Below are 17528 nucleotides of genomic sequence, written 5' to 3' on the forward strand. Positions count from 1 at the left end.
TTTTAAACCTGACTGATTTTAATACTTTTAAATGTATTACCCTAAATCTGCAAGAGGTTTCAGAAGTGCCAGCAGTGATCATTAAAATGGCTTAATTATAAATTATTTCACAAACTTGGATGTTTGTCACTAGCTCTTGTTGCTTTTCCAATGTTGGCCACTACTTTGAGATCTAATTAATTTCTCATCCTTTCCTTCAGAACAGATTTTTTGGTAGCATCAAGGAAACTTAGTTACATGAAGAATGACAATTCTAACAACTCAAAATTGCATTAAATTATCTAATAAAGTGGGTGTGGCTGCTTGCTTTATGTCCCTTTAATTGTCTTTTATCTCTGGTCTCTCTCTCTCCTTTCTGTAATACAGGTCTTCAGATTTACAGGAACTAAATACCTATAAATTTGTGCCAAACTTATTTCTGTTCTATCAAGTATCTTCCCATTCTGGTGTTAATGCCTCAAATTCAATTTTAACTCCATTAATACCCAAGGAGGGACCCAGGAAAGATGTGAAACAAGAGGGTTGCCTATATTATTGATGTAGCCAAAGTGAGAGTCTGCAGTATTTGGAGTACTTCCAAATACTTGGGTTTATCAAAATTTGGCAGCACACTCTGGCACTGGACACCTCAGAGGTGTCTTCTGTTGGAAGTGATGCTGGTAGGCCAAGCAGCACAGAAGTTGTGGCAAAACCCAGTTTGATTTTAGAAATAGGTCTCATTTCTTTAGCTTTGTGTTATACTGTTGATTTTTAGTATGAAAAAGAGGCTCTCAGAAGTGAGTTTGAAAAGGGCTTTTTCCATTCCTGTGGTCACTTCAGCTCTTATCTAAACTTCTTGAATGTTCTTTCTCTGTACCCTTCAAGTATCAACCCTTATCCCCAGAAAGGTGTGTGAGTTAAAGTACATTATTTTAGCATGGGATAATAAAAGGTTTGACAGGTTTAGACTTTTTTGTCTTTTAAACTTTCATCACCAAATTATGTTTGACACACTTTTTTTCCCCACATATGAAATAAAAGAAATTCAATTAGAGAACAAAGAAAGTATTCGTTTCTCAAATCCAGAAGATTATTTTAGAAGAGAAACTCCTTTTAATTGACTCATTCAGAACTGTGTGTCCTGTAGTGGGAGGGGGGAAAGAATCTATGGCAACAGCAAAAAAATTGTGAGGAAAGGTGTCAAGTCAGTTTGGAAAGAGACAGAAGCTATCTTCTACTGTCAAGCTGTCTTCTAGTGCCTCTTTTTGCAAGTATTAACTATTAAAGATTACAATATTTTTCTTCCCATTTTGCATTTTATTCTGACAGGTTAGGCATGCTCCAAGGAGTAGTAGCATTTCTCCTGACAGTTAAGGAGTTTCATTTTCTATCCATTTTTGCCGACCAGAACCATCTAAATCACTGGTATTTGTGTTCCTTGAGCTCAAGATGTTAATGTCTTCACCCTGACAACTCTTTGCTCTTCTGCTGTTCCTTTACTGGAGAGGCCTCTTCAGAGTTTAATTCCTTTGGTTTTTCCCCCCAAAGGCAACTATCTTTTTTAATCACACATCATAGCAGGTCTTAAGAGATGAAAGTCTTCCTTGCATCAAGAATTTTAAATGTCTGGCACAGCTTTGCAGTGTATAATTATACATTTAGGTAACTTCCTTTTTCAATTTCCTGTTTCCAACTTCTCCAATTTTTTAATAGAAAATTATTTCTTAATTATCAACTATATTTTCAGTATTGCAAAGCCTTCTTTATAAAAGAAATTATTCATCCAAGGCAGTAGCAGAAAGAGCAGCAGTAGCACAGCTCAGGGTGAAGTTCTGGCTTCTCTGAAGAAATGCTACATTGGCCCATCCCTTCAGCTCCATCTTTCAATTCCATTCTCATCTGCTCAGCCTGCTGTGGCTGTATCTCCTTTCATTTTCACTACCATACTGGTATTAATGCTACCAAATGTGAGCGTGTCAATTTTATACTTTATAGTTTAGCAGTTCTCCAGTCTGGTGTGATTTTTCAACTTTGATATGAAGGCAGAGGGGTGGTGCTTCAAATTTAATCTTTTTTTTTTCTTTTTATTTCTGCAGTAACATTTTAAACATGAATTTGAAAGACATTGCCTCAAATGTTTAGATCAGTGTGAATGCAGGTTTCAAAGATACCTGTTGCCCACGGTGGAGGAACAGACTTTACCTTGGCTTGTGGTACATGTGTTAGGAAAGAACAGATTCACAGAGAAATGCTGAGCTCACCCTCAGCTCAGGCATTTCTCTCTCTCCTGCTAGAGCCACTGTGCTTCAGCCACGAGGCACTGCTTTGCAACATAAGCCTCAGTTGCTAAAACTAAGTGATGAACAGTTGCAGTGACTGCTGAGATTGTTTAATGATGTATTGTTCCCTCCCAGTTTGTCACTTTGTGAAAGGCATGGAATGGGGGAGCTGTGAAAGCAGAGCATGAGGTGCCTCTTGGTTATCTCAGTCAAGTCACTGGGAGAGGAGGGCAGCTTGGTCTGGGACAGGGGTGATTAAACAACATGCAAACCAAATGTGACACACTAAAGTAGACTTGCAGCCTGGCTTAGTGCTGGTTCTTGTTACTGTCTAGTGCCTGTATGACAGCAGAGCCCAACAAGCTAAAACCTGCTGCCTTGCTGAGCACACAGGGTATGTTACACCCCCTGCCAGAAAGCATATGGTTTATTGTTTCCTAGTTCCTGACAGATTCTGTTGTTTGCAAGGATGAATCATTCCTTTAGATATCCAAAGAGTGATTAAAACACTCATGGGACACAAATAAATTAAGTTTTTTAATATTCAAAACTTTGTGTTCTCTAACTCAAGTGAAATAGCAAGACGTCTTTTTTCTAATAAAGAGAGCTTTATTTGGGATTAGGAATTCCTTAGTTTTATAGACAAAATAGCTGTGACATAATATCAGCTTAGGTTGTGACTTTTAGACAAAGTATAATGTTTCAGATAAATCTGGATAAATCAGATAAACCAGCCTAATAGCAAAGATTAGCTGTGTAATGGTAACTCTGCAAAGCAACTAAACTCCAGTGGAGAGTTGCTGTTTCTCACAGCTGCCCCACAAAGGCAAGTTTTTGAGCTTTATACACAAATACTGATTTCTAGAGAAATACATGGAATGTGTTAGATTTTTTTTTTAGATTTCCTACTTTTTGTGCATGCAGTATTTAATAAGAGAACCCCAAATACCTGCATTCCTTAGCTTCAGCATCCACCCAAGAACTACCTTCCATTAGGAAAGGCAGGAACACAGTGTTTTTACCCAGACAATTTTAAGTGTCTGAGGCTGCTGTAATCCCGAGGATAATACAGGTGAATAAAGAGGTGCCTCAAACCTACTGCATTCTTGAACCACTTTCTGACATCCAGCAACACCAAACACCCCTGTTAAAGCTCCTGGGACACTCCACAGCAAGAATGAAGAACAAATCCAGCTTATAGGGTTGTATATGAGGGTTCTTATGAGACAGAAAGGTTAGTTTTCCTCACACCCTCCCTGAAATACAAATTAATAGGAACTCGGCCATTGACTCAGTTGTAATAGGAGAAGATGATTTACTGACTGACCCCTGCAAATCTGTGGATGATTCTCCATGTTCCCAGCCTTCCTGTCTGCACAAGGACTCAAATATTCTATTTTTGGATATCCAGTGTAGCAGTCCAGGTAAATAATTGATTGTCACTTTACCCTGTTCTGCTCTGCCCTGTATGAGGAGGCTTTTGGAAAAACAGAGGAAGAGATCAGAATGAAAGATGCCCTTTAGACAAGGACATGTTCATTCACGTCACACAGATATTGATTCTGTGATTTTGGTCAAGTGTTAATTATTTTCTTGAGAGGGGTAATTGAGACACATGCCTTAAATTTAATTGTACTAATTTGAATTTCCTGATGTGTCACTATAGATAGGTGTGATCTGGGGAAATGGCAGTCATTCTGGCACAGCTTTAGTCAGGATTTACAAATCAAGAGACTAAAGTTGACAAATATCCCACTGATCCCAAAATAGTTTTTCTGGGCTTGAGAATATAAGGGAGAAGATCTGCTGACAATGTGCAACTTATGAGAACAATTGGTATCTCAGTTTGTTCCAAAAATTGTGGAAGATTTGAGATGTCTGTGATTTTGAGAATTAGCTGAAGGTAAATCATTCCATGACAAGATCTGATTTTGCATAAGGTTTTGGGAGCCTTTCTGTGTATGTGGGCAGAAAAAGGGGGGTGCCTTTTAACACACTGCCTGGGCTGATAGTGCCCTCTGACTCTGCATTTGATTTGTATTTTTTGCCAAAAGAAGGAAATCTGTCAAAAGTGTGAAGAACTTGATCCTAAAACCAACATCTAACCTCACAAAACTAAATTCCATCCAGTGTAGCACAGGCAAAATACTTCCCCAGGTGAGTTGGGGTGAGGTAGTGAAAGGGCAGCTGGAGTCACTAAAGGGAGGAGAATGAAGATGAAAGGCTACTGAGGCCAGATAAGCTCTGCTCTGTTACCTCCTTAAGCTTCAGCTTCCAGTGTTCCTTCAAATTACAGGAACAAACAAGTGGGTTTGAAGGCTTAGTGCAACTGCAGGCCTATAATACAACTTTAATCTATTTCTTTTTGAAAGGAAGGGAGAGTAAGGTAGAGAAAAGAAACTGTGCAAGGTGTTTGACAACAAAGAGTGCAGGGAACTCAGAGCTCTTTGAGGGTCAATTAGCCAGAAAATGTGCTAAAGACTACATGCTCTGTTGGATTATTGGCCAAAGAATTACCCCAAAGCAATCAAAGTGGCCCTGTTGCCTGAATACAGAGAGGCAATTACGGATTTTGAGGACATGCTACAGAAGCTTTAATTAAAGGTATTACTTCTACATCACTGAACATTAGAAATTAAATTCTTACTTGCAGCCACGAGAAGCAGCTTTTGTCTTTCCCTTGCGTGTAGTGTGTCAGCATTAGACAGGGCTGGCTTTGGCATCCCTTCTTTAGGAAGGTGTATTGGATTTCACCCCGCCCCTTCTCCTAACTGCCACTTACACACCTGACATATCAAGAGGTGGATTTCCACTGCTAGACCTTCAGGCTTCCTCTGGCATTGTCTGGGTCTGTATCAGCAGGGACAATACAATCTGACTAGATTTCAAGGTGAAGTTTATTTGTGTGCAGAGCAGAAAGGATTTGCTATGTCGAGAGGGGTATCCTTAAAAGAGAAGTTACAGTAAACTACAATTCTTAAATGAATTTTGACTCTCAAGGTAGTTGATGGTACAACCAACCAGTTGGACCTACAAGAGCAGCCTTTCAGCATAATTGCACCAGCAGCAAACACAATCCCTTCCTAACACACCTGCTCAGAGTGGGCTGTTGTGCCTCCCTGACCTGGGACAGCCTCTTGGGGAAGACCATGCTCTTCACAACCATGGTATTCTTGGATGATACTGCACAGACAGACAGGACAAACTATGGTGAACTCCTGCTCAAAAGCTGCAGGTCACAGCTGCCAGTGATTCTGGAAAGACTCCTTTGGCATGAAGGCTTTACTGAAGCTTTAGAGCCCTGGGCTTCAGCTTCTGGTGTGACTTACACAAAGAAAGTAACAATGTGTGCACTTTTTGCTGATTTCCCATGTGTGTGAGTAGTTTTAGCACATGTCTTTCATACAGCCTTAACTCTCAGTTTGAAGCTTCTACTTTACTTCAAGAGTTGAAGTCACATAACACTGCCCAGTCCATAACACAAGCTTTGTTAGAAAGCCTAACCACCACTGCTATTTACTTGATAATACAGAAACACACAAATTAGAATTAAAAGAGCCCTTACCTTTGTTGCCTGGTTATTTTGATGACCCTCCTGCTTTGCTGCCCTGCTCCACGGGTCTCTCAGGTCCTCCTGCAGTCTGTGTCTTGCCCCAGCACAGGAGGTTCCTCGAGCTCAGGTCTCCTTTTGTGCTTGTGGTTGGTCCCTCAGTCAAAGCTCTCCCCCAGCTGCAAATGGTTGTTTCTCTTTCCCCCTTTCTGCTCAGGTTTTTCATGTTTCTTCTGATTTTTTTTTCCTTCTTTGCTTCCCTTTCAATGTCTGAATTTTTTAACCTGGAGTTTACATTTGCTCCAAGTTCTGGTTCCATGGCAGAGGCACATGGAGCAACACCACCCGGTCCAACGCATGAGCCAACCTCCTTCCCTTAGCACCTGTGTGCTCCAAGGAAGAATCACTGAGATGAGGAAGGCTTTAGATCCCCCTGAGGGATGCAGTCTGGAGGCCCTTTTGGCAGGCAGGAATATACTTTGAAGCATTCTGTAGTGCAGCCAATTACCATAATAATGGTTCCATTATGAACCAGAGTTCATAAACTCTCTGTAAACCTGTTTCTCAGCTCATGTTTCTTTGGTGCAAGAGCCATGTGTTGGCTGGACAGATGGGGGCTCTAAAGTTTTTAACAGGTTCTTTCATTTGTATTTGCTTATTGTCTGATCTTTTCCACACACAGAATTGTGCCCTGCAATTGCCATGTCTGCAGAGCAGGGGGCACACACTGGTGACTGCCCTGTGAAGCAGCCAACATTTCAGGGTCAGCTTAACCAGAAATTGAGACGTTGTTTGAAGGTCCCATTTCCTGCACTTTGGGGACCTAAATGTTCCCCCTTGATATTAATAATATATTTCCCTCTTTGCTGCAAGGAAGTGCAAAGAAAAGTAACATCATGGTCCAGCATCAGTTGCTGCATGAGATGGAAAATTCTGCTCAGTGTCTCACCCATAGCCTGGAGCAGCATATTTGGAACTCACTGGGACTAGGAGAGCAACAACTGGTGATGGATAGCAGAGCATTTGTTGTGTATGAAAACAGCATTGTTTCACACAATGGGAAGTGGCACAGATGTGGGAAACTGCCCTTGTTAGATTGACTGAGTACAGTATTATTTTAGACCCCATCAGATATCTACAAGAAGTTTAAAAACAATTAAGTCTCATGACATAGCTGGGTGTAGATGTGCAAGAAGATAAAATAACTTTCCCAAGACTACACAGAAGGAAGCTCAGAAGAACAGACAAGTCAGACTCAGCTTCTTAACTGACCCTACTGTCAAAGCTCTTTTTTTGCTATAGATTTATAGAGGGGAACCACACCAACATTATGAACTTCTGCTTGGCTCTTGCTCTTGTGCCAGTTCAAGCTTACAGTCAAGTGTCTAAAAGAAAGTCTCTGTGTGCTGCTCCCATCTTTGGTACAATACCATCTTTATTTACAAATAGGAAAGCCTTTACCACTAAGTAAAAGGCAGCTTTATTTTTAGGTTATGTTTTCACCCACAATCTGCAGAGTGATCTGTATGTGTGACATTTGACTCTTTTCTAAATTTGTTTCATCTTGTTTTGAATAGTGCAGCCTGGCAGTGGCAAGTGTCTCTCTTTGGCTGGAGTCATGTGCCAGTAGGATCCAGGGTGAGGTAATTTCACTGGTGTACATCCAGTATAAGTAGTCAATTTGTGCTTGTAGCTAAGACTGGAACTGGATAATTTAAAAGATTCTGCTTCTGGATATTTTTAAAACAGCCTTTAAGCAATGTAACTGTGGTCATTTACTACTGTGGTCAGATTTCACAAGGTGGCCAAAATGAAGTGGACATTGAAGTTAATTTGCACTTGCAGCAAGTTGGGCAAGAAAAAAAACCTAATTGCTGTTCTTGTAGCTGCAAGTTACATCTACTAACTTCATAGGAGACATTTCTTAAATTAATTATTTCCATTGGGGAGCTGACAGAGAATATCTCTGGGACTGACCACTGGTGATCAGAGTATCATGAAAATGTTCCTGAGGTTTGAGGTTCATTTGGACATTATTGCTTTTTTAAGTGGCTCCTTGTCCACACAGTAAAATGTCCTGGGCTGATCCTGAAGCTTAAGTAGCATTTGGTGCAACCAGAGAGGGAGTTGCTGTCGGGAAATTCTTGTGATCCTTTTGCAGAGGACACTGAAGGCAGCAGCATTAAAAACAGGGTGGAGGAGCTTTCTGAGGATTCAGAATGTGTAGGATTCAGTGGCTTTGTTTCATCCTCTCCCCTTCCCCTTGATGTCCCGGCATTGCCTGCAGCGCTGCTCACAGGATGTCCCACACACTGTGCCTTGCTTCCACACACTCCTTTGGAAAGAGGTGCTTTCAGAAGGAGCAACTGGCTGTCTGGTTTGGGTTTGTCTTTAGAAGGGCTATCAGATAAAAATGGCATTCAAGTCAGGACAGAAGCCAAAAAATGCAAGTTTAGTTGCAATAGACAAGCTTGAACATAGTGCTGGTAGAGCCACCACACACGGGGAAGTTCCCAGGTAGCAAAGTCTTTCCATTAAAAGGACTGCACAGCTGCTCCAAGTTCTTCAGGGCAAATCTAACTACTTTTTTAGGAAAAAGCTTCCGTGTAACATTTAAAAACTGGGACCTGGTTGGAGGTAAAAGGAAGATGATCTTTGGCGTTCTTTCAGTGTTCATTGTTTCAAGTTTTATGGTGCATAGAAAGCTGCTTAAAAAGTTATTCTCCAGATGAGGAATGCAGGTTGTTTTTAATTATGTGACAGGCAAACAAGGGTGACATGCCTGCTTACCCTTTAGATGACAGCAAGCTTTATTTCTTTAAACCGACTAAGGTGGGAGACATTCAGATGTTAAATAGCCTAAAGGCTGCAAAAGTTCTTCATTTCAGTAGCCCTCTGACTCAACTGTGCTAATTTCTTTTGCAGGAGGAACTTAGTCAAAACAATTGAGTGTGAAAAATGCCCACGCTTTGGGCTTTACATTTTATTTTTAACTCAGTGTTTCTCATTCTCTATCAATCATGACAACTCTTAATGCAAGAATGTGAAAGCCCCTTCTGAGCATCTCAGCACAGAGAACCATTTAATACTGAGAGCTTTGTTCTGCACGTTAAATGCCTATTGACTCCTCTGGCCCAAAGAAATATTGATTTTTCTCTCACTTTCTTTACAGGCTCTGCTTTCTTTCCTGGTCGCTGTGCTGAGGTCTTTGCCAAAGGTCAGAGCATTGGGAAACTTGGAGTCGTACACCCTGATGTTATCACCAAGTTTGAGCTCACCATGCCTTGCTCTGTCCTAGAGATCAATATTGAGCCCTTTGTGTGAAGATGTGACTTTTCTCTCCGACAGCCGTCCACTGTCACATGCAGCACCCTCTCCTCTCCTGTCTGCCTCCCAGGGGACATCCGCTTGTGCTTTTATGTTCCAATAAACCAGAAAAACAGATCCTGTCTCCCTGAGCAAATGTGTTCTTTGCAGTGCAATCTGGCTGGCTTCTGCAGGGAAGGAATGTGGGATCTCAGACCAGGCTGTGCCCTCAATGTTTTCAAAGGGCAGGCGAGAAGAAACAAGTTGGGTCAAAGCCCAGTGTTTTACAAGAGAAATGTAATGGCAGAGCACATGATTAGTTTTCAAAATCAGAAATGTTCCACAGACACAGCTTCATACTGTAACTGATTATGGCTGCATAACAGGAATCTCATTCTTTTCTTACTGCATGAAATAAGATAATTGATTAGAGCAAATGTTGAGTGAATGTGAGCAGAACTAAGGAGTTGAGCTTTTATTCTATACGGTTGTCATGTGCTCATCAATGGCTGGGGGAGGAAAATAAACTTGTTTCATGAAAACCAGAGCTATTTTGTAAGCAAGATGTGTGTAATATCTGCTTCCCTGCTCCAGACATAACTGTTGGTCCTTTATCATTCTAAATTCAGAAAGGGGAGGGGGTGGAATTAAATTTTTTTCATTGTTGATGTCAGCCTAGCGGTTTTTGAAGCTCCAAACCAAATGGGGAAGTGCATTTAAGAGCATATGCCAGTGGTGTTTTGCATGAGTAACAGCAAACTATCAAAGCCTTTGTCTGCCTGAGGCTGGCATGTTTGTCTGCAGAAGTGAGCGTGGGCCCGCTGCACTCCCAGCCCCACCAGGGCTTTCTGGACCCCAGCTGTGCAGCAGGACCATGCAGCTTTTGGGCAGGGTTACTTTTCTGGCAGTTCTACCCTGCCAGTACATGAGAACCTCTCATGGGTCAGGCTTTTCCTTCTAGGTGGCTTTCTGGCAGCAGTTGTGTCACAGCTTCGTGCATTGTGTTTCTGCTCTCTCTGAAACTGAGAAGCTCCATCCAGCACAGTGATGCCCAATCCTTCCTTTCTGCAGGAATGTCACCAAGTGGGTGGTCAGCTCAGTACACTGAAGCAGCTCTCGACTGGCAGCCTTGTGGAGCTGGCTGTCCCTCCTTTGCAATACTATAACCATTGCTAATGCTGCAGGCCAACACAGCCAGTATTTTATGTTAGGCCAGTGCACTGTGGCTCCTTTCTGCTGTGAGAGCCAGGAGGGGCTGTCCAAGAGTGGACATCTGGGAAGGGTGTCACAATGTCAGCCCCACATTGAGCAGAGATGTGCAGTGTGAGGTTGCCTTGTATGAGCTGCACAGACCCCTGTCACTGGGCCCACGAGGGCTTTTCAATGGCAGCCCCATCAATAATCTCAACAGGTGGGAAGGCAACAGGCAAGGCTTTTTGGTGCAAGTGATAATCCAGTATGAAATATGCACTACAGTTACCCATCTGGAAACCCTACGGTTCCCCTCAGATGGAAGTGTAGATTTTAATTATCTCTGCATGACAGACGTGAAATGAGAATACAGCTATTGCCATACGTTGCACGACTGACTCCAGTGCCTACGGAGAGTGAGAAAACTGCAGCTCACATTTTAAACCTCCCAGGGGATTAGGCAGCTTGGCGTTTGCAGGATCTCTCTCTCCACGATGCCTACACAAGTGTAAGCAGGCAGGCTCGCAGTGTGGGAAGCGATCTGTAACGCAGATGGAAAGTATTAACCCCCCCTTGTTTATTGGTGTGTCATGCACGGGGATTAGGACCACAATAAGGCAGATTTGCATTGCAGCAGAGTGCAGGCATATTTGCGTGCACTAAATATATTTCTCTACACAAGATTTTCTGACTCTTTGGGTGTCCCAATTCTCCTGTGAATTTAGCTGTCTTTTGAGTGTAAAGACTAGATTAAGCTGGGACTAAGGGCTTGAGCTGCAGTGGCATGTGTTGTGAGGCTTTTAGGGATCGCTTCTTCTTCATACCATTTGCTCATGCATTGGCAGCTAAATGCTCCAAAACCATGAGCTTTGTCCCAGGTAAGTACCATTACTTGCTAAAAGTAGAAGATGAGAATAGAGAGAAAGGTTAAAAAGCCTCTTCAGAGTCCCTGACCTCTCCAGTTAACTATGGTGCCAGCAGCCTTGCAATGAAATTCAAGCTCTGCTGTAGTGCTGAGCTCAGGATTAACTGTGATTCCTGATGAGTGGGACACTTCATATAAGTCTGGTGTATTTATTGCAAGGCTTTGTCTTTCAGAGCTCCAAAGCAATTATCTGGTATTTACAGCCTGCTCATAGCTGTGTGCAGAACTCGGGGTAGTTATTACACAGCTTCATGCTGGAGCCAGTTGCTGTGAGCACTGAAATTTGCTTTTACCCTTTGCTGTAGCCATGGGCTCTGGCAAAGGAAACCTTTGCTGCTGGTGGGGACTTCTGAGCAGTTTTTTAAACATCTTTTGAACTTGGGTCTTCTTTTTAAACAAGAGTTGGAAATGGGATTTTTAACTACTGCTCCTCAATTATGGATTACTTTTGGCCTCCTGCTCCCTGTGGGTACTGGGTCATTGCTGGGGATCTGAACACAAGCAGGAAAGGCTGGGGAGCTGGTGACACAGAGATCAGAGCTGGTTTAGTGTGCTGTCTGAGCAATTGCTGGGTTCCATTCTGCTGGACACATGCTCTGAGCTCCGAGTTTGTCCTTGCTGTGCTTTGGTGGTGATTTTGCAAAGAGCAGAACCCTGAGAGAGCCTGGCTGCAGCTCCCAGCACAGGCCCTGCTGCCTGCAGGTTACCCTTGCTATTGCACAAAGGTGTTTATGCAAAGGTGATGCCTGGGACTGTTTCCATCTCCAGGCTGGCACTGTGCTCGCTTGAAATTTAAATCAGCCTTGGTTTGGCAGGTGAGTATGGAACAGGCTGGGCTAAAGCGCTGCCAGGGGATCATGGCCTGGCACAGGTGACACCTCTGACCGCCCAGTGACCTTGAAACCGAGCCTGCTGCCAGGGCAGGGTGGCAGCGGGGTGACAGTGGGCAGGTGGGAAGACAGTGAGACCGCGGGGAAGCTCTGGCAGGAGCAGGAAGCAGGCGAGGGCCTTGCTTTACCCATGGCTCAGCAAACGTGCAAGATCCCAGCCACACTTGCACCCTGTTCAGAGAGGTACCTGTGTTTTCCAACTTCTCCTTGTAGCACAGTTGAGAAGGGTCAAAAGTGAAACTGACTGTTTTCTTCTGTTCCCTAAATTACATCAAGTACATCCAGAAAAGCAAGTCATGAGCTCGCTTGTGATTTTGCATAGGAACTTGAATGGATTAGGAGCCTGGGGTCATGACAAAGTTACTGCTGGAAAATTAAAGCAGGGAAATTCAGTGCTTGCTGTTTTGGTCCTTAAACCCTGCCAAAAGGTGCAATATCCATTTGACTTCTGACAGAGAGGCTGGTTCTGCACTGGGGCACCAGCACAGAGATGCCCCAGAGAGGAGGAAGCCTGGGGCAGCACCACGTGCCCAAAAAGCAATTTGCAAAGTAAGCTGGTCAGGAGAAGACAGCTCCAGGCAGGACAGAGTGGGCTAAGCTATGGGTGAGGTGCCTGCTTACACCCCTCTTGAGAGCATAACAAAGGCAGCTTAGATTGTCTTGCACCACCCCTGCAGCTGTAGACAGGCACAGGAGGGAGAGCTGTAGTGACCAGAACAGACAGCACAGACAGTGCTGAGAACACACCAGCCAGGCTGATACTCTGAAGTCACCTCCCACTCCATTCACATCAAAAGCAGTGTTTTACTCTAAAACACAAGTGTGCCTACTCGAGAGGATTCAGCTGGTGCCTTTGTCTTACAAAGTAAAGAACATGGCCAGCAAACCTACCACAAAACCTCATTCTTTACCACCACCTGGAAATGCAGAGGCATCTGCACTGCAGGAATGAAGAGCATTTCCAAAGACAGCAAAGGCACGGATTTGCAATGAGGAGCTGGTGCTTCAGGCTAATGAAATGCAGAAAGGGTGATGTGTCTCACCTTGTCAGAAGACTTGTCTCTCCCAGCCTGGCCCTGCAGGCGTGGCTGTGGTCCTGTAAGCGTCCCAGGAGCACAGCCTCAGCACAGAGCCCAGCTGAAAGCCCTGCCTAACCCAGCTGGCCCAGGGATGCTGCAGCAATTGGCTTATCCTGATCAGCTGTGGGCACTTGCAGTGACACCACTTCCAGGCAGGATGTGATCCTGAGAGGAGGATGAGGCTCTACCTGGTTTCAAATACATTTTTTGACCACAAAACCTTGTTAGGCTCCTCAACTAATGCAAAATATTCTGCAGTTCATGGGCTGTCATGCTATCACTGCACAGATTAAATTGGTTTCCAGTTAACTGTTTAGCCTATTAGAGCAGATATTGAAGGTGAAGGAGATTCCAGTGCCCAAAAGTTCCCCAGCACTAACTACATGCAACTGACTCATTTACATTTGCAAATGTTGTAACAAATAGTCATTAGTAGACCAGTAATCTCTTTTTAAAATGTTTTTTAAAAAGCAGGATCCTTCTAGAGGGGCCAAAGCATGGAGCTAGACTGAGCAGGAGACAAGGAGCCACAGGCAGGACAACTTGGGAAGAGAAGTGGATGCTTGCACTGGGGAAGATCTTTTAGCTGGGACTCGTTGCCTTTACATCAGCCATTTACAAGTATCAACAGAGGATGCAAAACAAACAGACAGACAACAAACTCTGCAAAATAGGTTTATTTTAAAATTTGAACCAAATAGAGTTTGCATTTATTGCATGAATCACATGCAGGTGAATATTATAAAAATACCTGTGCAGCATTTATATATAATTTATAAAATCTTCATAGCATAAAATAGCTGTGAATCAGAACAGAATTTTTACACAGAAAGCTGCATGAATGTCAAACTGTGCCTTTCTTGGGAGTAATTCCAATCCCCAGCTTAAATGCTCATCTTGCTGCCAAGTTTTTTCCCAGTTTTGTGATGTGGCCCCTCTGCAGGGCTCCAGTTGTGCACTGCACCTGTGTGTCATGCAGCTCTCTTAACACAAGGTGTTTAAAGGTATTTTAAACCTGATGGCAGTGCTTCTGTGTTGTATGGGAGGGAGAGAGGCTGAGGATGGAAACCCATGGCTGTGGTGGCCCATGCCCAGCCCTCACCCAGTGAGTGGCCATGTGCCCTGCTGAAAGGCTTGTTGGAGCTGTTTGCATGCACGTGTAAAGTCCACACTACCTGATATAAACCAATTTATCCACAGCCTGAGGAAATCTAAAAATGGTTAAAATTTCTGCCTGCATTTCTTCTGGAGATTGGCAACCCGGGTTTGGAGTGGTGCAGCTCTTTCACATGCATGCCTCGCACTCCTCAGACAACTCCCAGCTACAATTTGGAATTGGTTATGTTTATCCAGGCAGTCAATGGATGGCAAAGCACGTCTTTTACATTCTTCAGGTTCATTTTTCTCGCAGCCAGGAAGACAAGTGGACATGGTTAGAAAGCTGGCTTTCACTGTACATTCTGCCAGGCAAGGCACGGGGGCCATGCTTGAAGCTCTGCAGCAATAGCACTGTACATTTTCCTAGCCAAGCAGACCACGTTCACTGCTGTATTTCTCAACAGCTCATTGGTCCAACAGCTAAAATACATTGTTTTAAATAAGCAGCCTGAGGTATAGGGATGCCCTTCCTATGGACACACCTCCCTGCTATTCTACAAGTGTACACAAAGTGTTGCAGGATGCATGGAAGACCAACTGTGATGCTGTGCAGCAGCAGAAAATGATGGCATCTTGTAATTGTCACACGCTGTAGTCACCAGAGTCACAACTCAGCTCCTTCCACAACGCAGTTTATGGACTCTACTTGTCACCCCTGCATGACAGGAAAGACTTTTTCCTTTCCCTAGCCAGGGGAACTAAATTGGAGTTAAGCAGTTTGAACTCCAGCCTCAGTGCTGTGCTAATAACTCCGCTCAGTTTTCTGTAGGCAAAGGATCTTTTAGTGGAGGCTTTCTTATTAATATCCAAGGAAATTTATTGCAAATCACATTAAATATTTCGTGTTAGCTTTTCTTCTCTTTTACATTTTGGGGTTTTTTTCCCTTTAGATTTAATACACACAGAACTAGCCTGGTCCACCAGTGCCATCAGAAGACACTACGAGCTCTGCCCAGTGATGGCATTTTGATTTTGCTGGTCACATCTCCCCCTACCCCACCAGCCACTTTTTCCCAACCTGATGCCCCAACCTGAGCCTTGCCTTGGCTTGCTCTACTGCTTCAGGAGCAGCCCCAGAGCCAAGCAGGCCTGCTGAGCCCTACTCCCCAGCAACCCCAACCCCACAGCAAAGCAGTCTCTGCTACTGCTCTGGCAGCGATTTTTCCTGTGTGCTTGTCACATTTAGCCTGGGTGAAGTATGTCTAATTATGGGATACACTGGGGTCAGTGATTTCTAACCCAAAGTTACCTCTGCAGTTCCCATGACTCCTCCAAGTCACATATTTTAGGCCAGTTGCTTTGTGTTTGCGTGGCAAGGGCAGGGTAGTGGTGGGGGATGGTTATAAGGGTGACTTCTCTCAGAAGGTTCCAGAAGCTTTCCCTGTGTCCAACTGAACCAATGCCAGCTGGCTTCCAGTCAGATCCTCTGGTGGCCAAGGCTGAGCCCATCACTGACAGCAGCAGCACCTCTGGGATAACACAGTTAAGAAGGTAGAGAAAACCTGCACAGCTGCAGGCAGACAGAGGAGTGAAGATACCGGAGAGAAACAACTCTGCAGACACCAAGATCACAGAGGGAAGAGTAAGAGGTGCTCCAGGTGCCAGAGCAGACTCCCCTGCAGCCCACAAAGTGCAGCCCATGGTGAGGCAGCTGTGCCCCTGCAGCCCACGGAGGTCCATGGGGAGCAGAAATCCACCTGCAATCAGTGGAGGACCCCACACTGAAGCAGGGTGAGGCCATAAGGTGGGTTTGAAGACCACCACTGAAACAGGCTCCTGGCAGGACTTCTGATCCCTCAGGGCACCCATGCTGGATGAAGTGCAGCCCATGGAAAAATTCACATTGGAGAAGTTTTTGGAAAGCTGTCTTTTGTGGGAGCAGGTGAGGAGAGTGAGGGGTTCTATCCCTGAGGAGGAAGGAGCAGCAGCAGCAACATGTGATGAACTGACTGTAACCTCTATTCCCATCCTCCTGTGATGGTGGGTAGGAGGAGCTAGAGACTTCAGGAGGGAAGTTGACCTAGAAAGAAGGGAGGGGTAGGTGGAAGGTGGTTGTAAATGTTTGGTTTTATTTATTATCCTACTCTGATTAGTTTGGTAATAAATTAAACTTATTTCCCCAAGTCGAATCTGTTTTGCCTGTGACATAAAACTGCTGACTGATCTCTCCCTGCCCTTGTCTTGAGCCATGATCCTCTCATTATATTTCTCTCCCTGGAGAGAGGGGAGTGATAGAGCAGCTTTGGCGAGCCCCTGGCACGCAGCCAGAGCCAAACCCACCACACCAGTGCAGAAAGGCACAGAACACTTTTTGGTCAAGTCAGCAGCCCGGACTGTCAGGTGCCCGTGTGCCGCAGGCTCGGTGAGGAGGAGCTGTGCTCACATCAGTCCCAGCAGCCGGTGCAGCAGCGGCACGATGACGGTGGCCGTGAAGCCAACGGAGGAGTACGTCACAAACTTGTAGGGCACCTCAACCTCCAGGCGCCTCCGGGCCTGCAGGTCACCCACGGGGAACTTGTACCGATAGCCCAGCACGCCGAGCACCGCGCTCTTCATGACCCAGCGTGTCAGCAGCACAACCAGGATCCCCACCAGGAACCTGGCCAGCACAAACACCGCTGCGCTGGTGGTCAGAGGAAGCCCGGCCTGAACGCTTTTGCCAGTGTAGGCTGAAGCAGCGTACTGGTTGTTTAACCAAAATCCCACAGTTGCTCCAGCTGCTGCTCCTAAGATCGTAGTGGTGTCTCCCCTGGTAGGGCTGTAATAGTCTAGTTTGGGGTAGTTGTAACATAAGACAAGAGGCACAACTATGGAAAACAGTGGGCAGAAGGGGCTGGTCAACAGCAAGTGATCTATTGTGTCCCACGCAGGATACAAGAGCACGAGCAGCACAGCCGAAATCAGTGCTCCTCCGATCACATCCTGTAAAGAAATCACATTTAAAAGGCTTTGTGAGACCTGGAAGGTAAACCAGGTGTTTGGGTGATGATAAATGACCAGTATCTACATTGGTGGGGCCCAGCCATGGAGGAACACCCTGAATCCAGTGATGGCATTATCCACGTGCAGGGAAAACCTGAAGCACGGACTAAACAAAACATGACAGTCCATGAACCCAACCTTATGCATATGCATGTGTCTGTGGACACACATCCTCCTCCTCACCTGCTC

General features: G+C 44.6%; 2 protein-coding genes across 2 annotated transcripts in view; one reads left to right on the forward strand and one right to left on the reverse strand.

Moving 5' to 3' along the window:
• Positions 1-9656, forward strand: part of FARSB (phenylalanyl-tRNA synthetase subunit beta) — a 36286-nt gene extending 26630 nt beyond the window's left edge. The window contains exon 17 of the mRNA XM_039722278.1: positions 8981-9656. Coding sequence (XP_039578212.1) covers positions 8981-9132 — 152 coding nt within the window. The 3' untranslated portion in view covers positions 9133-9656. The remainder of the gene's footprint in view (positions 1-8980) is intronic.
• Positions 9657-16699: 7043 nt separating this feature from the next.
• SGPP2 (sphingosine-1-phosphate phosphatase 2) overlaps positions 16700-17528 on the reverse strand; it is a 30786-nt gene continuing 29957 nt past the window's right edge. Inside the window, exon 5 of the mRNA XM_039722289.1 lies at positions 16700-17279. Within this exon, the coding sequence (XP_039578223.1) occupies positions 16737-17279 (543 nt within the window). The 3' untranslated portion in view covers positions 16700-16736. The remainder of the gene's footprint in view (positions 17280-17528) is intronic.

The sequence above is a fragment of the Passer montanus genome, unplaced genomic scaffold, assembly GCF_014805655.1.
Source record: "Passer montanus isolate IOZ18808 unplaced genomic scaffold, ASM1480565v1 scaffold48, whole genome shotgun sequence".
NCBI classification, from domain to species: domain Eukaryota; kingdom Metazoa; phylum Chordata; class Aves; order Passeriformes; family Passeridae; genus Passer; species Passer montanus.